This window comes from Puntigrus tetrazona, chromosome 13 (assembly GCF_018831695.1).
Source record: "Puntigrus tetrazona isolate hp1 chromosome 13, ASM1883169v1, whole genome shotgun sequence".
Lineage (NCBI taxonomy): Eukaryota > Metazoa > Chordata > Actinopteri > Cypriniformes > Cyprinidae > Puntigrus > Puntigrus tetrazona.
The window spans coordinates 24,057,952-24,081,081 of record NC_056711.1 but is presented as its reverse complement, the minus strand read 5'-3'; the positions used below and the strand labels follow the sequence as shown (position 1 = coordinate 24,081,081).

The 23,130-nt window shown below is 36.0% G+C and overlaps 2 protein-coding genes across 4 annotated transcripts in view; both read right to left on the bottom strand.

Annotated features, from left to right (window-relative positions):
- The window catches only part of agpat5 (1-acylglycerol-3-phosphate O-acyltransferase 5 (lysophosphatidic acid acyltransferase, epsilon)), a 28,450-nt gene extending 19,575 nt beyond the window's left edge, over positions 1-8,875 (bottom strand). The window contains exon 1 of one of the 2 annotated variants that reach the window (XM_043254992.1): positions 8,040-8,875. In XM_043254992.1, coding sequence (XP_043110927.1) covers positions 8,040-8,258 — 219 coding nt within the window. In that variant the 5' untranslated portion in view covers positions 8,259-8,875. The remainder of the gene's footprint in view (positions 1-8,039) is intronic. The other variant, XM_043254993.1, reaches the window with a different exon arrangement.
- Positions 8,876-12,798: 3,923 nt separating this feature from the next.
- mcph1 (microcephalin 1) overlaps positions 12,799-23,130 on the bottom strand; it is a 47,961-nt gene continuing 37,629 nt past the window's right edge. The window contains exons 14-15 of one of the 2 annotated variants that reach the window (XM_043255746.1): positions 16,047-16,284; positions 12,799-13,004 (exon numbers count right to left, since the gene is read on the bottom strand). In XM_043255746.1, coding sequence (XP_043111681.1) covers positions 12,952-13,004; positions 16,047-16,284 — 291 coding nt within the window. In that variant the 3' untranslated portion in view covers positions 12,799-12,951. Of the gene's footprint in view, positions 13,005-16,046; positions 16,285-22,742; positions 23,124-23,130 lie in introns of those variants that run through there. The other variant, XM_043255747.1, reaches the window with a different exon arrangement.

Here is a 23,130-nt window from a genome sequence, read left to right as displayed (position 1 = left end):
ACATTCCTTACCAGTTGCTGGAAGACACGAAAGTTTAAGGGAAGAATAAATGGATTTGTAGCACTAATCACTTGCAGTAGCTCTGCTACAAAATTCTGTACATTTATTATCAGCTGTTCTTCCATCTTACAAGACCAACACAGCAAATAATCAGCAATACATGAAGTCATGTAAATAAGTTGCCTGCTGTCCGTCCAATCACTGACAGTGCCACCGCAAATATGCAAACAAGAACGTTAATGTCTATTAATGAATACTCAGGATTAACATTTAGCCCCAGGTTTAGTATGAGCGGTGTGAAATGTGATCATGGATAAACCAGGATTCTGTTTATCCAGGGTTTAGGATAACCCAGCGTTAACAAGTTCAAGTGTGAAAAGCCCTGCTGAACTCATGATTATGTGATGAAGCCTGGTTAGAGCAACTTAGTGCATGTGCTCATTTAGACTGTATTCTTTCACTACATGATTCAATCTATTAATATGCATCAAGAATGATCACAATTTAAGATGAGGCAGAAAATTTATTTATTCATATCAATATATATAGTTAATATAAACATGAGTGCTGTTTTTTCTTAAAAACATCAGCATGGTAACAAAAGTGATAGATTTTATGCAACAGTTCAATAAACAAAAAGTCAATATAAAAAGACAGCTATGTTTTAGACACCATTTGTCTGTTTTGGCTCTATTTTGCAAATAAAAACCTTCCAAACACAGCACCAGCACTGTTTTGAATCTCTGAGCAACATAACAGTGTTTTCTTACTGAATGAATCAATCGATCCATTGCATATTACAGTTTGTGATAGTAAAACAGTCCAATCTTCTTTATTATTGTCTAGTCTTACCAGCCACTTCCATCCAGACTTTTCACTTTTCCTCCCCAGAACATAGAAGAATCTAGACATTGTTTTAATTTCAGAAATTCTCTGAAATCTGGATCTGTCCATCCCATCCAAAAGAAAAGTAAACATCTTCCAAAAACAGCATCTTCAAGTAAACAGCATCTTCAAGTTAAGATGCCAATATGCACTCTTATGCTTCACTGATGTAATGATACAAAAGCAAATACAACAAGACTTAAAACAGCCATCTTGCTTTTTCTTAGACTTATTGGCCTCTTCACAGGAATTAGACTATCATTTCACTGTTGGCAGTTATTTGAATATTCTCTTCATTAAAGATTTCATTCTCAACCTCATGAAAAGCTCTATAAAACAACAACAACAACAACAACTGGTCTGTCTTTCTCTACCTCAGTTACCTGGTTTCAATTCTGACTTTGGGGGTCATTTTCATCTGCAGAGTTTAGCAAAATAGCAAGAATGCAACAAATGTTCTTTTCTGCATCTACAGCACTTCATGTTTTCAGTTGTGGCAAAAACGACAATTAAAACCCATCAACTTTAAACTTGTAAGAAGCATTTATTTACTCAATGTCTGTTCTCAATATCATATGAACAAACCTACGGACAGAAACCACATGCTTTAATAGTGGTGATTTTTTATATCTAGACAGTTCATGTTGCTTCATCGCTAATAAACAGGAGCACATTGAATAAAACTTTCTAAACTTCAACATCATTAACTTTCTTGACTTTGTCCTAGAACAAAACAGAACCGTTAATCTAGATGCTGATCAGATACTATCACGGCCCACCTTCTTCTACAACTTTGGCCTAGCACTCAGCACCAAACAGCACTTTAAGCCTGTGCCTCTGGGTGAGTTGCTCAAAGCTGTAATGTAGTATAGTCCTCTCCACATTTAAAATGCTTAACTCAAATGAAACAATGGTGTTAATATTGTACATTCTAAATAACAATGAAATAAAGTCTCTCTGTATCCACAAATATAAAAATACAATTATCATCAACATTGGGATTAAGCAAAAACTTATCATTATCTTTAACGGATATACGGATATAGACCACTACACTTCCTCTGTTCTGGATTACATCAACACCACCATAGACAGTGTTACTACCCAGAAAGAGATCACCACATACCCAAATCAGAAGCCATGGATGAATAAGGAGGTGCGCCTTCTGTTGAAAGCACGCAACGCTGCCTTCAGATCAGGTGACGCACAGGCCTACAGCACTTCCAGGGCAAATCTGAAGAGGGGCATCAAAAAGGCCAAGTACTGCTACAAGCTGAAGTTAGAGGAGCACTTTTCCAACTCTGACCCTCGACGCATGTGGCAGGGCATCCAGGCCATCAGTGATTACAAACCCAACCACTCCACCCCCATAGCACCTAATGTCTTCTTTCTGAACGAGCTTAATGACTTTTATGCTCGCTTTGAGAGGGATAATAATGAAACGGTCACCAATATCACCCCCTCAACCGACCCACCCATCACACTCACCTCCTCAGAGGTTTACACTGCACTAAGCCGGATCAACGCGCGCAAGGCTGCTGGACCAGACGGTATCCCTGGACGCGTACTACGGGCATGTGCAGAGCAGCTCGCTGGGGTATTCGCGGACATTTTCAACATGTCCCTTGCCCAAGCAGCTGTACCAACATGCTTTAAATCCACCTCCATTGTGCCAGTGCCAAAAATCTCAAGCCCAGTGTGCCTAAACGACTACCGCCCTGTAGCACTCACACCCATCGTTATGAAGTGCTTTGAGCGACTAGTCCTGTCACATCTGAAGGACTCTCTGCCTTCCACACTGGACCCCCACCAGTTTGCCTATCAAGGCAATAGGAGCACTGAGGACGCAGTCTCCATCGCACTGCACTCTGTACTCACACACTTGGACAATAAAAATACTTACGCACGGATGCTGTTTGTTGACTTCAGTTCAGCATTCAACACGGTCATACCCTCTAAGTTAATCACCAAACTCAGAGATCTGGACATTAACACCTCACTGTGCAACTGGGTTATGGACTTCCTGACCAACAGACCTCAGCATGTTAGGTCAGGCCACATCTGTTCCACCACTATCACTCTCAACACCGGTGTACCACAAGGCTGTGTGCTGAGCCCCTTCCTCTACTCCCTCTTCACCCACGACTGCAGGCCTGTGTTTGGATCTAACTCCATCATCAAGTTTGCAGATGACACTACGGTGATCGGTCTCATCAGCAACAACGATGAGACTGCCTACAGAGAAGAGGTCCAGCATCTGGCCACGTGGTGCAAAGACAATAATCTGCTCCTTAACACCACCAAAACCAAGGAGCTCATTGTGGACTTCAGGAAGGTGAGAAGAGGCACACATGATCCCATCCACATTAATGGGATTGCTGTGGAGCCTGTCTCATGCATCAAGTTCCTGGGAACCCACATCTCTGAAGATCTGTCCTGGACCACCAACACCTCCAGCCTGGTCAAGAAGGCTCACCAGCGTTTATTCTTTCTGAGGAAACTTAAGAAGAACCAGCTGTCCTCAGCCATCCTGGTGAACTTCTATCGCTGTACAATAGAGAGCATCCTAACAAACTGTGTCACAGTCTGGTATGGGAGCTGCTCTGTTGCTGAGCGTAAGGCACTGCAGCGGGTGGTGAAAACTGCCCAGCGCATCACAGGAACTCCACTTCCATCCATTGAGGAGATCCAGAAGAGACACTGTTTGCGTCGAGCACGCAGTATTCTTAAGGACTCCTCTCACCCTGCCCACAAACTGTTTTCCCTCCTGCCATCCGGCAGGCGATTCAGATTCCCCCGGACTAGAACAAGTAGACTGAGGAACAGCTTTTTACCAGAGCTGTCTCACTACTGAATTCTACCCCCCACTGATGTCTGCCCACTGATGTCTGCCCCACCCACCCCATTAAAAACAAAAATACAAAAATGCACTGTTAACATTCATTGCACTCCACTGTATATATCTTTGTAAATGTATGTACATATCCACTGTACATACTCTTGTAAAATTGTCTATACATATCCTGTATATCCTGCTCTTTCTTATGTACATAACGATCTGTAAATTGCTTACACATAATCACTGTAAATTCCCCCTTCTCATCTGTAATTTAATTTGTACATATTTATCTTTGTAATTTATATTTATATTTGTAACTATATCCTGCACTTGCTGCTTATTGCACTCCTGGTTAGACCTAAATTGCATTTCGTTACCTTGTACTTGTACATGTGTAATGACAATAAAGTTGAATCTAATCTAATCTAATCTAAATGTCACAAATTCACGCAAGCATTTACATTTTTGCATAAAGGTCGGCTCTGTTTAGTAAATCTTTAATGAATGAACGCCAGTGTGGATGGAACAACACAGTAGAGAGGAGACAATGCAAAAACAGTTACTGAGAAACGATGAAATATCTGTTGTTGAATATTAAATAAAGATAAAAAGGTCAACCTGTTGTGCACATTTTATGAGAAACTGTAAAGGGATACAGCATGTAATTCTGAATATAAATGAGACGCTTCATAACAGTCTTATAAGACATGTGACTGTGATCAGTCAATGAATGTTCCTGGAGTAAATTACTCTTACCTGTTGGTTAACACCAAGTTTATTAATTAAATAATTATAATGAATAAAAGGCAGAAAACAAGTCAAGTCAAGCACTTTATAGTGTTCATTTTTTTCCACATACCCAATTACAGTCAAAAAGTACATAACGCCAGCAGGAATTCAAGCTGTTGTAAAAGGTATAGGTGGACATTCTTAAGCATTATTTTTATAGCATAGTTGACATGTTTGATTGAAGGACATTGCCCAGAATGTGTTTGTCAAAAAAAAAAAAAAAAAAAAGACTGGCCAACTAATCAGTTATCAAAATAAATGTTAGTTGCAACCCTAGTAAACACCAGCCACCATAGTGGTGCCAAATGGCTGACATCTTGGCAAATTTAAAAATGCTGGCTTTTGTTCACTTCACCCGGAAGATAACATTACAGAGGTGTGTGAATGACATTGAAGTACGATGTCAGACACCGCTTTTGGGGAAGACCTGACCTGTTGAAAAGAGATGGACTTCATCCCTCCTGGGGTGGCGTCACTTCTATAAATATGGCACATAGTCTTAGAGCTCTTACTTGACTAACTGGGGCCTCGATCATAAAGCAGACAGACTGGCTAAACTGACTGTCTGCTAGCTGCCCTTAATTCAGTTAGGCAGTTAATTGTCAGCACATAGAGTCTCTTTCACTTAGATATCACATAATAGAGGCTATATCTGTTCCCACATCCAAAAGGTAAAGGAGGAGGTATAAAGTCTTTGTGATGTTTGTGCTGGCTAATGTATACAGGCCAACGTATACAGGCCAACAGGGCACCACAGATTTTATTAATTAAATCAAAACAGTTTAAATAAGTTATTTTTATAGCTTTTTAATTTATCTTTCTTAAAATTATTTATATAGCTTTTAACAAAACAGATTGTCAAAGCACTAAACAGTATCAAATAGGAGAATAGAGTGATAGTAATGTATTCAACAAACATTTTTATTAAATGCAAAGATGGCCTGTGTAATTAACTCGAAGAAAATCACTAGAAATGACGTGTCCCCAACTAAGCAAGCCAAAGGTGACATTTGTTTGAAGGTTTTTTTTTTTTTTTTTTTTTTGGAGAAGGACGTAGGCTTGAGGCCATGCATTTACTACGGGTCAGGTGCTGTTCACCTTTTCACAGTTCTAACTGACCACAAGAATCTACTGTATCTGAGAGAGGCAAAGAGGCTGAATGCGCAGCGGGCAAGGTGGGCGTTGTTTTTTATACGCTTTAACTTTTCTATCTCCTATTGCCCAGGGCTTAATAACGTGAAGGCCAACGCCCTTTGCTGTCTTTATGCTGCGGAAGACAAGGCAAGTAGCTTGGAGCCCAGAGGCCATTCTCCCATCTAAGTGTATTGTCGGCCCAAATACCCTGATGGCTTCCTGAGTTTTCCAATCAGCTATCCCCCATTTTATTAGAATTATACAATCACTCCAAGGACCAAGGATTCTTATCATCATCCTTAAGTCAAGCTTTGATTTCATTAATATTAAAGAAGGACAAAGACCCTAAACTTTGTGGCAGTTACAGGCCAATTAGCCTAATTAATAATGACGTTAAACTATTAGCTAAGGTTTTGGCCAAACGTTTAGAGTATCATCTTTCATCCATTATATCAGATGACCAAACTGGTTTTATTATGGGCTGCCAGTTATCGCCCAATATATGCTGGCTGCTGAATGTAGTCCTTACTCCATCCAGGTCATCAAAGCCAGAAATGGTCATCTCGCTGGATGCAGAGAAAGCTTTTGATCGGGTGGAGTGGGATTACTTATTCATAGTACTATAAGAAATTTCAGATTTTGATCTAAATTCATATCATGCATCCCTTTATTGTTCTCCAGTCTCTCAGCATGTGTGGAAAACTCTGAAACTTATTTTTTTCTCTCTCGGGGTACCTGACAAGGGTGCCCACTTTCACCTCTCCTCTTTGCTTTGGCTATTGAACCTCTCTCTATAGCCTTGAAATCATCTTCAGTGTTTTCAAGTATTAGTAGAAGCGAACAGGAACATCGGGTATCATTGTATGCTGATGACCTTTTGCTATACATCTCAGATCCTCTTGACTGTATGAATAACAATGCATTTGTTAAATGAGCTTGGCTCTATTTCTGGATATAGGCTGAACTTTGCTAAGAGCCAATGTTTTCCAATTAACACGTTAGCAAATCCAATTCCCCCGATGTTACTTCCGTGTCTTTTACTGGTTTTCCTTATTTAGGCGTTCATCTCTCAAAATCTTTCAAATCTTTGAAAAAAGAATTTTACTAAATTAATAGATCGTATTAAAGCAGATCTTCAACAGTGAAATAATCTTCCGCTACCGTTAGTAGGCAGGATTGAGTCAATTAAAATTAATATTTTTTGAGTTTTCTAGACTATTGTAAGTCATATAATAGGCAGGATATATTAAAATCCTATGCATGGCGTTGACGTGCACAAAATAATACTAAGCTTGGCAGACAGGCCTGAACTCAACAGCGCCGCACACATTTTACAATGTAAATCTGGGGTGAAAAGTGGAACTTCAGTGTACTCTAATTAGCTTTGATGTTATGTTTTCTCGCTCCAGACCATGACGATATCAGTCAGCTTCAGTTATGTTTGTCTGCATCAGGTCAGAAACTATCCCGAATGTCTGTTTTTTTCTATGTGGAGTAGTATATTAAATGAACAAAGTATAAATCCTTTGGTTTAAACATTCTTAAAGGACTTTATATGGTTCTATTTTCTATATGGTTCAGAGAATAGCCATTTACTTATGTATCTATTTTTCATACCTGAATTAATCCACAACTTATGACATTCTAAGTCAACATTTGGTGGTGAAAAATACTATATTATTACTTCCAACCTGTCAATCAACATTAGTATGCCACCCACAGGATCTCTGCATGTGTTCAGCAATTAAAATATAAAGCTTACAAAATGTGCATAATAGCCATCTCACATTCTATGTGATTTTAATAGTTTTGAATACTATTTAGTACAGAAAACAGTATTTACTATTTACATAGCATAATATAAACCACATGCGTGTGTGTACATATACATACAAACACAAATAGTAGGCTATACATATTTGGACGTAGGGAGTGAATCCATCTTAATGGACAGCTGAATCACTAAATCACTTGATTATTTCAAAAACAGATTCATTCAAGAACACTGTTGCTCTGCGCTACTGCATAAAATTCATACATGTGCTGATTATCAAAAAAGTAGACAATTAGTGTGCAATTAATATAAAAAAAACATACATAGATTTTTCTGTTTTATTGCTGGAATTATAAGGGCAATCTAACAATCAATGCATGATAGATTTTATGCAATACACAAAATTAATAATCCAAAGGAGATGATGTTAGTACAGAGGGGATGCTTTTGTCTTTTTTTTCTACTGGGAGATGCTATCCCCCAGCAGTCCACCTCAATTCGAGCCCTTATGTACACAAACACTCTATTTGGTTGGATAAAACAATCAGTGGTTACCTGTGGTTTGTTAAGAACAAAGCTGAAAAATGGTAAATGCACTAAGGTAGAAAAAACACTAACCTCCACTCCTGTGTAATTCTCGAAGAAGAACAGGACCATACTCTGATATACTGAATACACACAGTCATCCACAGTGTGGTAGAGTCTGGACGGTAGCATTGCGGACAGCAGCCGCCAGGCGCTCCAGGACAGCAGATAAGCAGGAGCGGTGCCCAGCATCACCGCTGCTGGAAGCCAGTACCGCAACGAGTACGTGTGCACGACCAGAGACAGCAACATTTTATCTGGAAAACCTAAACGATTCGAGCGAATCTGATCCGTACACAGCAGCAACTCAAATTAAGTCGGTGTCTCCAGTGACCCTGTCCGACATACGTTGATTTTCCCCCCCTAATTCAGTCGATTTAAATTATTAAATCACACAATAACTGTGCGAATAATTTCGGTCAAAGAGGGGGGGGAAAGTTAATGCAAAATTTCACGCTACTTGTGTTCCGGAAACCTCCTCTAGGTTTAAAGCATGGCATCCCTGTTAATACAGCCCACTTCCTTAACTATAACTCGTGTAATAAGACAAAATGCGCGAAACTTCGGGATGAAGCGGTTATAAACGGACGTGCTGCTACAACTTGGGCAAACTATACACTTGAAAAAAATAAACTGACTAGAAGTAGAAGTAATTTACTTACTAAATCCTCCAGAGGACATTCCATTGACATAAGACCTAAGCTGATTTAAGCATGGAGATCAATTTTAAAGCTTACTCATTTATAGAAAAACAATATTCAAACAAACGCGATGTCTTACAAATACAAACGGCCACATTTCTCGCTCTCAAAAGTCACACACGACTTGCAGCCTCCATGTTTCAGCATTATTATCAGCCACATGCTTGTATTGTGCACGCTGATTGGCTGAAGCACGAGTTCCGGTTTTACAAAATTTAAGGTGAAAGGTTTTGCCTCTAATGGGGGAAGCTGCAGGCAGATTTAAAGCACAGACAGTTTTACGGATCAGTGGTAGGCTATTTTATTGTGAATTTATATATTAATATATATCTAAAACTAACATTCAGATATTAACCATATACAGCCTTTCAGACATAGTGTAATAGTATGGACAATTAATTATTATTTAATATTTGTTTGCTTTAGTATTCACACTGGTTGTCATACAGCTACAGAACAGCGTCCTACAAAGACAAACGCAATTTACCCCTTTCTAAAATTCAAATAAAAAAGGGCCATTGAATCGGTTTTTGGCAAGTAAATGTATCAACAGAGCTTTTCAGAAACTCAATGTCAGTAAACCATTGTGTCCAAAATGAAAAGTGCTCGATTAGGATCACGTGTCATGAATCATTTGATTCAGAAATGGATTTGAAAGCGATTTTTGAGAATCGTTTAATTTCAACACAGGACTTAACAGCGCTTTTCACTAATATTTTATTCTAACAGAGGAGACCAGCCTCTGGAAAATATACATTCATTGTGATTAATTTTATCTGGTCACTGTGGATGAGCTGTCCAAAACTGAAGCCATGTGAGAATGTGCAGCCCCCAGCTGGATGCATCAGGAACAACAGGGGCATAAAACTGCCTGGGCTGTAGATCTGCCTATCCTAGGAGCCTTATTTATTAAATGCTGTGCAGACAGCATCCTAAATTTGATCTTCCGATCATTTATCTGTTTGCGTACCCATGGTTCATAAAATAAATGTACAAACAGAAATCATATGTATGCCACTCTTTCATATGTGAAATCTATAAATCTGATGACCTTGAACTTGCACGGAAATTAATGGTCTCAGCTCTTCGCTTGTAAATGAATCCTATTTAATATTATTAACACATAAAATATCCTGCAATACTCTGACAATAAAAAGTGTGTACATCTGCTCAGACCCTGATGTGATGCTAAGCATTTTATTTTACATCAGAGGGTTTTTGTGAGTATGAGTGTGGATTTAAGTGCACACACACTCTATGATCAAATCTGTATGCATTTTTTAAATGAGCCCCAGGTCTGCAGCCTCCAACCACACTTTTGGGGTCACTTTTGGGAAGCACCAAACCCTGATCATAAGCCTAAAACACATTTCCTGAGAAATTATCCCTTATATCTGATTGGTTGATTGGAATGTTGATCCAGGAACATCTCATACTTAGAGAAATCACAATCACCCTATTTGCTTACATACAGACAGTAAAATGAAAAGAAAAAAAAAACAACAACAAAAACACCCTCACCTATTAAAAACTATTTATTACTACCTTTATTATTAAGGCTTTGATTAAAATATTTGATCCTGTTCTCTGCAGTAACAAATGTAATATTTATGTTTAAATTTTCAAATAAACAAATGTGGATTCTGAATAATAAATCAAATGTATTTTCCGAATAATAAATCAAATGTATTTTCCTTACTAATCTGCAGCATTTCAATAATGTACTTCTCATAGCAGATTTTCACTTACGGAGTTTCCAAACTGAGGTTTCATATATATGTGAATTTGATTATTTAATAGGATTTGCTTGTGCTCATTGGCCCTACAAACCCCAAAATGGTTTTCTGTCCATTTTAAGAAACTTAAATTGTAACCAAATGTTATATCTTTTACACCCTACATCTACATTTTGCTCCTCCCTTATTTAATTTTAGATCAAACTTCACACCTGCTCACTGTTTTCTTAAAAATGTATATACATTCAGCCAAGCCATAATTACCACCTTACAAGAAAAACTAACATTTTAAAAATTTCAATTTTAATCCATGTTAAGTGTATCAACAAATAATACAATAATTTACATTTACGAAAATAATAATTTATATTTAGTAAGCATAAGTATAAATGAAAATCTGAATCTCACAATGTCCAGGGTTGTTTGCATTAGACAAAACCATTTTATCATTTAACGTAATATCTCTCTTTAAAGAGTGTCGGTTCTGACAAGGATGATGCATTGCTATTGATCATACTTTGAGCAGACAAATGAATGACTGCAGAGACCAAACCCTGAGTCGTAGTTGCACTTGGAGGTGACAAGTACAGCAGCATGTGGTGGCAGTGTTCCTCTGCCACCTACGTCATGGCTGCTTCCCAAGCATGAAGACCGGTCTTACGGGTAGACTTCCAGGCAACTGTCAGCTGACAGACCTTTAAGGGACATTACTGGGTTATCACAGTATTCAGAATAATTTTCAAATGAACATTTTTTGGCGGCCCACATGAAAACTACACGCAGACACTCACTATACAACAGCTGGAGAGGACAATCTAATTAAAGTCCCTTTAATTAAAGACTACTGCTACGCTCTGAAAGTATAAATCCATTGAGGATCAACAAGCAAAATCGTTTGCTTGTTCACATATTCTCTAATACCTATATACTGCATGGCAGTGAAATGCACTATATCAGCTAGTTTAAGTTCATTAAATGAAGAATTTAGACACTGGTGTGACTATGTAACTAATAATTAACGTTAATATTAATATAATGTTAACTGTCTTTCGACTTATAGATTTCTAGATCAAATATGACACGTGTGGTACCATGAAAAGTGCCATGGTGTGGCTGAAAAAAAACCTGCAACACGAAGATAACAACTGGAACTGCATATTGTGTTCTTAAATCCTTTCATTAAAAAGAATTTAAAATTTATTTTTGGTTGAAGTATGCATTTGTTCTTTTAAATTATTGTTAATATTTGGAAATTGTAAATCGTTTGTTTAAATACGAGTATAAACACTGTTTTGTGAAAAATGTGAGGAAAGTGTAAATTATGATAATATATATTTTTTTAATATGAGAAATTCAACATCAAAATCTCTTGTCAGATTGAAGTTGACACTGTGTCAAGGTGTTCTCTCAATCTGTAGTAAAAAAAATAGTCTGTGCAGTGTAAGAGTTTTATTTTTATAGCTTTTTGAAAGTAGAAATGCAGCAGCATATTTATGAGATTTGGAAGGCTTTTTTGCAATTCCAACTGATACAGTGAGAAGGTGTCCTCTCAATTTGAGGTGGAACTGGTCTGTGCAACTTAGAACTTTTATTTTTATTGCTTTTTGACAGTAGACAATACAACACATATGAAAGCTGTGGGGACTCTTATGTAATTCCACATCAGACTGTCCTAAAACAACGCAGCTGACACTGTGAGAAGGTGTCCTCTCAATCTGAGGTGGAACAGATTTGTGCAATCTAGAACTTTTTTTTTTATATAGATTTTTGAAAGTAGACTAAAAATAATACATACTAGATTATAATTTTTGGTTGTGTTGTTATGTTTAGTTAATAAAACTTCTGGTTCTGCCTTGCAAATAATATCCTATTACGATTTTGATGCTCTAATGCATTGATACTGTAATAAGGTATTTTTTGTGGCCATAGAAATATATTTTCTTAGAGTTTATATGAATTTACACTGACTGTTGAACAAACAGATTACTTGATAGTAATTCTGCTACAGTCATAACTGGCAGCTGATATAAATAATTGCAATTAATCAATTAATTGTAATTATTTATACACATTTCCCTTAATGAGCCGATTTGCTGCCTTATTTTCAGTAAGGTTGTACTGTGATTTTGTATGTTGCTATAAAATGTCAACCATGTTAATTGAATCAAATAAAAGAGCTAGCTGAAAAGAATGATCTGTTGGATAATTGTACATAAGTTTTATTAAAAAATGCCTCCTTATTGTATCTCTTTGTTAAACCTAACGTCTAAAATGAATAATCTAGCCTAAATGCAAACATTTACTCTGTACCACCTTTACTTGACAGTTACATGACATTTACTTGTGAAGAATGCATTCACTTTTTAGTCAGTTTTATTAAAAGGGAAAAAACACAGAGTAAGATAAAAGACAACTGACTAAACATGACAATGACAAATCACTAAATTAAGTTGCCAAACACATAAAATACAGTTGAGACATTTAATATATCTCACATTCCATGGTTCTTCATTCCAAGACATAGTTTTCATATGGGAGCAATGTGAGATGTGTGACACAATCTGAAAAAAAAAAAAAAAAATTGTTATATAAAATGTTCAGTCATGTAATCTTGAGTATTAAACCAGTACTGCTTTTCCCCATCAATCTCTCTATCCCAGTATCTACACACCAACTCATTATAAACGAACAACATAACAACAACGATGCACACATAAATACATCTCTCTCTCTCTCTTTTATATATATATATATATATATATATATATATATATATATATATATATATATATATATATATATATATATGTGTGTGTGTGTGTGTGTGTGTGTGTGTGTGTGTGTGTGTGTGTGTGTGTGTAGTATATACACACACACACACACACACACACACTTTTTATTAGTTTTTTTTTTTTTTGTTTTAATAATATTGAGCCATGTCCAAAAGGTAAAGAGGAAGGTTTTGCTACAATTTATAGCAGTACTCTCAGTACTTCTCAGAGGGCATGCTTTAAGTATAACTCATTTAAAGTAAATCCCCTGTCATGTTTGTGCTGGATACTGTATACAGGTCATCAAGGCACCACACAGATTTTATTAAAGAATTTGCTGATTTTTGAGTTGGCTGCAGATAAAGTTTTTATTACTGGTGATTTTAATATCCATGTTGATAATGAAAAAGATGAACTGTACACCTTATCTAGCTGCACCGTAGTTTGATTTAACCTATTAGTAGGGATGTGTTGTATTACAAATTTATAAAAGGTTAAACACAGATTCCAATATAACAGTATATGCTGAATGTGTATTGTGATTTACATTCTAAGAGCAGGAAGCCCAAGCCCCGAGACAGTTATCTTTTGTCTTTCAGTTCTTGAACATCTGGTAGGTGTCCTAAGTCAAGTGTGAATGCTAATCCTAAGGTACAACTGTGCCTTTTGTTTCACCTATGCATTTGAATGACACTTGGATGCTAAATAGATCAAGGATCGGGAAAGTTCCTGTTCTGGGCTAAGTTCCTGATCTGCATTTGCATACTTTTGTTTTACTGGTCTCCACCTCTGTGTACTCCTCCCCCTTGAAACATATAAACTTCAAACTAGCATGTTTCAGTTAGATTTGTTTCTTGGAGATTTCTTGAAGATTTTCTTGGAGATTGCTTGATTTTCTTAAAGATTTCTTGAAGACTTCTTGCAGATGACTACAGCAATGAAATAAAAACAAACTCCTGCTTTACCAAGAATCTCCTGGTCTCTTCTTAAAAAGAAGCTTAAAAAAAAGTTTCCAACAGATGCAACGATACATTTTTTTCAAAATTGATCCGATACCAGTGTTTTCAATTCTAAGGAATGTATACAATTCACTTAGTAAATAAAATCTGACGGCAGATTGCTTGTTAAAAAATTGGGGGAAAAACATAACAGATACATGATATGCAATCTACAGTATGGCAGACAACTTTATAAAGAACATTATCAGTAATTTCAAGAGTTACTAGTTGTCAGAATCTTAACAATATTTGTTGCAATTATTAAATTAATTTCTGAATAAAATCCAAAAAGTAAAATTCTAAATCAAGTGAATCTTCAGTTAGAATGGTAACAACCTGCAACACAGTGCTTATTATACAGTATACCTTACACTCATGAAAACAAATATAAGATAATATAATATAGCTACCAAGACATATAAACTTACTTGATCATCACTGCCATTTTTGAGAAATATTAGCATTTCTGCTCTCTCTTTTAGTCAGTTTCTTCTTTCATCTAGAATGTTGGTACAGTGGGCAAAGTAATGACTAAATAGTAATGACTAAACTTTACTTCACTAAGTGTATCAAGTTTGTACTTAAGTGTAAGTAGCTGTGTAACAAGACCTGTTACATATGTACACAATTACAAACTGTAATTACACAATTACAAACTGTAAGTACAGGCTGCTCCATAACTTAAGTTACATGACAAGTAGACTTTATTTAATATATGTAAAATGGCTACTACTAAGTACCTAATTAGGTAATTACTCTGTATACTTTAACAAAGTGTTTATTTTTTTTAATGAATCTTTGCAAATTGCCTTTCCTAATAACATGCTAGTTAGCCAGGTTCACAGCCGAAGTTTACTGTCTGCTCATCTGCTCATCATGATCTACACTTCTGGGCAATGAGAAAATTTAAATGTAATGCTAGAGTCAAAACACTTCATTCATGTTCAGATTTCCATTGCAACAGACACATGAAAGTTTTTATTGCATGCGCCCTCTTGAATTTAGGGGGCACTTTTGTCCCACAACCATGGCTTGAAACCTGACTTTCTATTAATAGTTCATACTGTGTTACGTAATAATTCTGAACAAAGTCTAAAGGTTTTCTAATAGCCCTTCACAACGTACTGTTTCGCACACCTATTTTGTTTATGTTGCATTATGAATATACTACATTATTTCTTAATCATTATTATGTTGTGAATTTGACTAGTTTACCTTTTTTCCTAATTTGATTTTTCTTTGAACTACATCTCCCACAGATCCTAGTAATTCACCTTTAAGATCAACTCCATATATGGCACACTACATTACCCATATTCGCCCTGGTTGAGGTCTATAAATAGACCTCACTTCCTTCCTTTGTCCCCTTTTTGCCTTGGTGAGGTGTGGGTGTGTGAATGGGCACCCAACCATGTCCTTGAATCCTTTCCTTAGGATGTGTTAAGTAAGTTTGTTTGGTAATTTGTATTGTTTGAATTTGTTAATTTCACTTTAGATATTTAATCCTTATGTGGATTGAGTAAATAATGTTTATTGTAGTTGTTTATGAGTTTAATTTTCTTTTTATATTGTTTGTAGTGACCGAAAAACCATCCTTTTCATTCTGTCTATCCTGCTAATTCATCATGTTCATCGTGGTAGTCCTGCACTGTGACTTTGTTGACTGCATCTTATGCTGATTGCTAAAGATTTGATTCTTCTCATCAATGGAATAAAAGAAAGCAAAGGACAGTGTTTTAATCAGACACACCACCAAGTTTCTACAACTTTTAACGAACCTTGAATATTTAACATCTAATATTCAACAATTATCATCATCAATTTGCCATCTTACCTAAAATCCACTGTTCAGAAAGACTGCAGCTCCCCTCTGTTTTTTTGCCATTATACTGTCCAATAAAGATTCCAGCCTGTCGCACACTCCGGCAAACAATTCCTCCACAAAGCTGAATTAGTTCTGTCAGGCTATTGTAGGGGGGCTGGGAATATGGGGACACAAACATGGGCCGCTGATTCTGGAAGAGATCCTGCTGATGTTCCCCAGCAGAGAGATGCTGCTGAAGACGGCAAATCTGCAAGGAGAGAAAAATGTTATTAAAACATATTATTAAATCTAAATATTATAACATGAGCAGCGTCCACACATCATGGGGCTTTATCAGAAGTGGGCACAAACCTTTTTTTTTTATTTAGGATAAATAATTTGTAGTAATGACTGGTTCATGAATGAATTATTTTTTTAATCCGGTGTTTAGAGAACTGGATGAACCAGTTAATCAAATCAGACTATACTATCTGAAACTGTTCACAGAAGAAACCATAACTGATCAAGTTACTTAATCAAATCCCACTACCATCATTCTGACTCAAAATGAACCATATACATGCCAGTTTTGGCCAACTAATTCAGAGCTCCAGTACATTCAAGTATACAACTGAGAAAATATGAATGACTAAACTTCACTTCACTAAATTTAATTCACATTAGACTGCGGGCAGAAGATCTTTTTTTTTCTATTTAGCACCCAAACTCTGAAACAATCTACCTAACACTGGGAGGGAGACACATTCTCAGTTTCTCTTTAACCTAGCTTTACACATAACACATTAATTTGCTTCTAATATTCAAATGTTCATATCTTCATAAATATTCCGAAAGGATTGTTAGGCTGCATCAATTAAATCAACTGGACCAGGGAATATTGCCCACAACAATGTTCTCGTTGCATCACAAGAAGACTGGCATCTAAGGCCCTTATGATAATGTGATAAAAAAATTATATATATATATATATATATATATATATATATATATATATATATATATATATATATATATATATATATATATAATATATAAATAAAATAAAAAAAAACATCACATTGCAAACCAGGTATTTGTTGCATTCAGTGGAGACATAATTACTGTCTTTTTATGTACTGCATTGCATTGTACCATGTAAACATAACACCATGTCTGCACTGGTGATCAGCACTACAGTTCACTGCTCAAAACTCGCATTTGAATAGTAAGAAGCCGATTATTTTAAAATAAAACGTAACTAACGTTTGAGTCAGAAGTGCCAGAGAGTTAGAATTGCCCCATAGCCTCTGTGCACAGCTGGCATAGCCTGCTCCCATGTACAGGTAATAGTCCTCTATGAATGTGCTGAACACACCAATATTTGTGTTGAATTGTTGAATTTGACCACTGACTTCTAGTTGTGTCCTCTTTTGGAAGCACAAAGAAACTAGTTTCACTTTCACAACGAAACTTGCCAACTATTGCAGTGCTATCAGTTGTAACAGGTTCAGGTTGTAATGTTTTCCATATGGACTTCAGTCAGTTGTCACAACATAACTCGTAGTGACTGACAAGACAGGGAATGTCTTGGTTGTGTACGTAACCCTTGTTCCCTGATGGAGGAAATGGAGACGTTATGTCCCTTTGCTGCAACCTCAAACCATTGCTGAGAGCTGAGACTCAGTTTCGGCACCCCAAAAAAATCTGATGAGTGATTACACTTGTCACCTATTTATACTCGCAGGACAGGGAAGGGTTCAGGATTAGTTAACCACTTGCCAAATTTCATTGGCGTTTTCTCCTAATCAGAGATAATCAAGGCTCAAAGCAAGACCCCAGTCTCTCATCACAATATAACGTCTCTGTTTCCTCTATCAGTGGAATCATTTGGTAACCTAGACAATTTCAAACATTTGCTGCACAGTGCCAGTTGGTGTATATTATAGTACAGATCAACTGCTGAATAACTGCGTTTCATTTAGAAGGCGGGAATTTACTGCCACATTGCGTGTTGCACTTTCTAGAAGTTAACCTTAACCGTTTTTGACTGCGCCGAAATCAATGAAGGTCATCTCTAATTTGTAGAGGAAGCCTAGGAGCACAGGAATAGATAGCCCTGTTCCCTACAGTGCGCAGCCGTGTCTGTGGGACTAACAATAAACCAGCTTGTGAGGAACGTAAATGACTCTTGTGTATATAAAGTTAAAAATGCAGACAGATACTGAGGGGCCAAACCATGTAGTGCCTTATATGTGAGCATAAGTATTTAAAATGAACTCTGAACCTGACTGGGATCCAATGCAAAGACAAAAGATTTGTTTAATAAGCTTTTTTTCTGGGATGGTTTCCTACAAAAAAAATGTAGAAAATAAATGTATTTTATTTTTAACAATTAGGCTACAACACAGCATAACATCACTGTTCTAAATTATACACATGCAAAACAAATTTAATTTTTCTTACAAATTAAATACATGTTACTGGCCTCAGACCTAGGGGGAATCTGGGCCAGCAGCAAATGATACACAGGCGTTATGCACTGTGGATCGAAGAAAAAACTCTCTGTGAAAAACATAAGACAAAAGTGACATCTTTTCACTGCAGCAGTAAGTTTATTACTGAAATAAGTTCTCTTTAAATTATTTCAATCACAAAATAAATTCAACATTTTAAAACTTGACACCCAAAATGCTTTTTATGAAATGCAATGAAACAAACAACAAATCCATTGGGACATTCTATAAGTGTATGCAAAATATACCTTTGAGTATAGTATACTGTATACTTGTGTAAATAAAATATACAGATATAAAATAAACAAACACTTATCAAGACACCAGAAAGTTTTAAAGACCATATTTCACAAGAGAAATACTTAAAGATCTTTCAAATTAAAATGTACATATTAATTTGACATAACTCTTTTCTCTTATTCAATTTAACTTGTGCACAGGCTGAACACTTAAAATGGCGACCGAGCTGAGAATACAACTTACATTAAGAAAAGGTAAGTCTAAAACACTCTTAAACAAGATAATGTAAACATCTGCTAAAGCATTTTTTTCTAATGTCAGGCAACATAAATCATGCTTGAAACATAAACTCACTCCTTATCGATTTTATAATCCTCAGTGAATTAAAACACTTTCCTTTAGATTAGATACATGTCAAAACCTACTTTAACTCCTCTTATTACACATTTCAATTAACACAAATACAATGAAATTAAATGTATTCATACCTGTGGAAAACACGAGAAGACAAAAGTGACGTCTTTTCACTGCGCCATCTATTGGAACGGCGGTGTAAAGCCAGAATGACAAACTGTTGTACCTTAACTAGAAACATTAAAATTTTGTACACGTAAACAAAAAAAAGTTTTTGGCCGTTTCAAAAACCCATTACATACACGTTACAAATACGTCATAGTTAATGAGAAACTGATGAGTCATGCAGCAATAATAACGTATTAATAGCACAGTTATTCATATTTATATCATATTTTCATCATATTTAATAATATTTAACATTTATAAGTTTAATTAAATGTCAGTAATAAACTGCAGAAACTATAGCAGAAGGTCCTGTGTCCAAAATGTGTACAGTAGGATACAGTTGATCCCATAGATATCAAGCAACAACCTACCGGTCTTCCTTGTGAAACCAACACGGAAGTGACAAAAACTTTAATTTCTTCGACTGGCCACTAGAGTCTGGCTCCAAATGGGCAACGGATTTGTTTTTTTTTTTTTTTTTACAACCTGTTACTAAAAGGTGTTTTAATCTAAACAACTAATTTTACCCTTCATAAGAAGGTGAAACTCATCCATTTAAATTATATTAAACTTTAAAGTTCTGCATAATTTAAGGACACTGCAACTTGATTTACATTGGATTGGCACTGCTGTCTCCGCAGTCGTGCAAGTTTCCTCAAAAAACTCCCAACTATTTGCCCATTTTCGATTATCCGAGATGGTGACAGCCAGATCCGCCCACTTTGGGCTTTAGAAAATGCTCTTGGGTGACATCATGGACACTACATCCATGTTTTTATTTATTTTTATATATTATATATATACGTCTATGGTTGATACAACCCATTAGTAGTTCTATACTGCCACCTGCTGGCAAGGTTTTGTAACTTACAGAACAACTTTTGGTATGTTGAGATCATGAGAAAAATAAGTGGACATAATAAACAGTAAACAGTTTATGTCGAGATTTGTTTAGAACAGCAAACAGTTTTACTTTTGTGCACTCAGAATTGTTTATATACTTTATAATGAATTAATACATAAAAATATTCAAATAAAACTTTAACAACTCTTTCATTATGTGCGTTTTTCTAAGGCGTGTCCAGTGAGGAGATATGTGGAGTCAGGATCTTCAACTTCATATTTTTGTTTTGTTCATTTTTTTGGGCCAATTTAAATATTTATTCATAAGCGAGAATCTCTAGTCATAACTTATACGACTATGACAATATATCCGTTCTGTGACAGTCAGACTGTATTATTCAGCTTAGAATGTGTGCAAAGAACACTCAGCCTAATAGCCTACTAAAAGCTGTCATACTTAAATTTGACTTTTACCTAATCCGTTGGTGAGTCAACCTAAATTCATCTCATGGATTATTGTTTTAGTTAAATGTATTCCTAAAAAAAACTCGTTTTTTTTAATCTGTAATTTTCAACCTGTTCAAAATGTATAGCCTGCAGCAGCTGCAAATCTAACCTAAATGACTGCATAACTACTGTCTATATGTGTTGACCCAACTAAAAACATTTAAAATCTAGCAGTAGGTCAAGCCACCTTTTTACTAACAACAAAAAAACAACAAACAAGATCTTATGGTTTATTTGTCCAATCGTTAGGTGCATTGAGGTGGGTTAGTGGGTGGGGCCTTGCCTCCCTCTTGCGACGACCCTAGCTCTGGTTATATACACAAGACAAAAGTCTTGTTAATTGTAGTAATACATCACAGACCACAGAACACAGAGCTGCTGGGGATTCAGTCTGGGCAAGCTATTCTCTGTACCCAAATGCTCTAAATAGTGCACGACAACGGTCATATTGCTGGCACAGCGTACATTCACATCACTGTTAAATGCAATCCGGTGAAAAACTCTACGGTGTGATCCATGGCTGCTATGGGTCAGTTGCAAGGGACAATCTTCTTTTTTACAAGCATGCCTGAAGCAGGATTTCAAGTGTCCCAACTGGCTTAAAAACTGGAATATATTGAAATGTTGGGGTTGCCCAGCAATATTGCTAACATAGATGCTCTGTGTATCATCAGCCTAAGAGTTGCAATATTACAGTGATACTGTATTTTGTTTCTTAAAAACAGCTTTGTCCGCACCTTGAAGGTTTCTTAAGAACAGCTTCGCCTGCACCTCTAATAAGTTTAATTTTTTAGTCTGTTTATATAATTTAACTTACAAACAGCTTGAAAGCTAGATGGTGTATGAGGCTATGCAGCAAATTGTAACAGGACCACTATGCTGTTTTATGACAACATACAACGTTGCACTTTAAATTTAGTAAATTACAAATTACTTCTGGGATATCTACCACTTCAGTGGACATATGGTTAGCACATCTAAAACAATTTTTTTTTTACATGTAGTAATATAATAGTTTCCAAACTGTTTTAATTATTCCCCCCTTTTGACTGGACTGAGCTTTTGTATGCTGTAGACTCTGTTTAAGAAAAATAAGGACATTGTGTAATTTCCTTCCTCCTGCAACTTCCTTATGACATTAAATGAACAACACAAACAGGAGCCATCCCACGCAATGTAATACGGATATATGATTCAGCCCCTGCACCTGAGCGACGACAGGCCTTCCTTTGCACTTTTTGCTCTAATATTGGGGGAATTTTAATGGAATTAATTTTAAATGTGATAATATCTTACTAAAAGGTACAGTGCTTTCATCTATGAAGAATTTAATAAAAAAACAAAAACAATTACATTTTACTCTCAGTTCTCCTGGATTACCTTGAAAAAGCACCAGACATTTCTGAACACTGAATAGGTGCCTTTTTGGAACAAAGAGAACATTTTTAGTTTGTGTTTCCCAACCTTGTTCCTAGAGATGTGTTTTATAATGTTTGAATGTTACTGGTGCACCTCCAAGAACAGGGTTAAAGTACACCATCTATAAGCTTTTAAACGTAATAAACAATGAATAACAATTTTTTTTTTAAGATATGACTACTTGTCCATTACAGAAGTTTAACCTTTGACGCACTGATGAGGAATAAAAAAAAAAAAGTAAATAAAATTGTTCATGTACATGTTTAGCAATACACTGTAAAAGCTTTGAATGTCATCATAAAGCGATGTTCTCTCAGGTGTTAATAGAAGTGACGACAAAAATGATATCCAAGCAGGAGACACCCAAGAGGTTAAAAGACAAAACATCCTCTGAGCGGAATTATTTCCTCCCTCAACACCTGCCTCCTTCCCCTTCCTCCATGTCAGCTTTTCAGACCAATATATATATATATATATATATATATATATATATATATATATATATATATATATATATATATATATATATATATATAAATGAGGAAATGCTATGATGAACTGGTCAAACAGTATGCAATTATTACATTTACAATACTAATTCAGAATCAGACTGCAGTTTTTTTTATTGTTAAATTTAATATAGGCTGGCCGTAATTTTGAAAACATTACACATCTTTTAATTAACCATAAATCATTTGTTTAACACCTTTCATTTAACAGAGCAGTGCCAATTAGTGTTTAATTACAAATCATTAACAATATAATCTGAGAAACAAGTTAACCTGAAAAACTGAATCAAATTTCTACATTTCTATAGAATTGAGGATTTTTTCTTTACCTGTGTAAAACCTAAAATATTTCCAGTTGTCAATGACCCTCTCTTTATCTCTGTTTAAACATTCAGAGGGACCAGAGCTTTGAAGAAGAGAATGTAGAAGGGCAAAAGCACAGCAAAACACACATCTGGACATTTGGTCATATGGTGTGACTTGGGCACTGCTGAAGTTGCATTACTTGAATTATACAGCTGCATCCTGAGTTGCCTTTTTTCTGTAGCAGCTCTCTAAGAA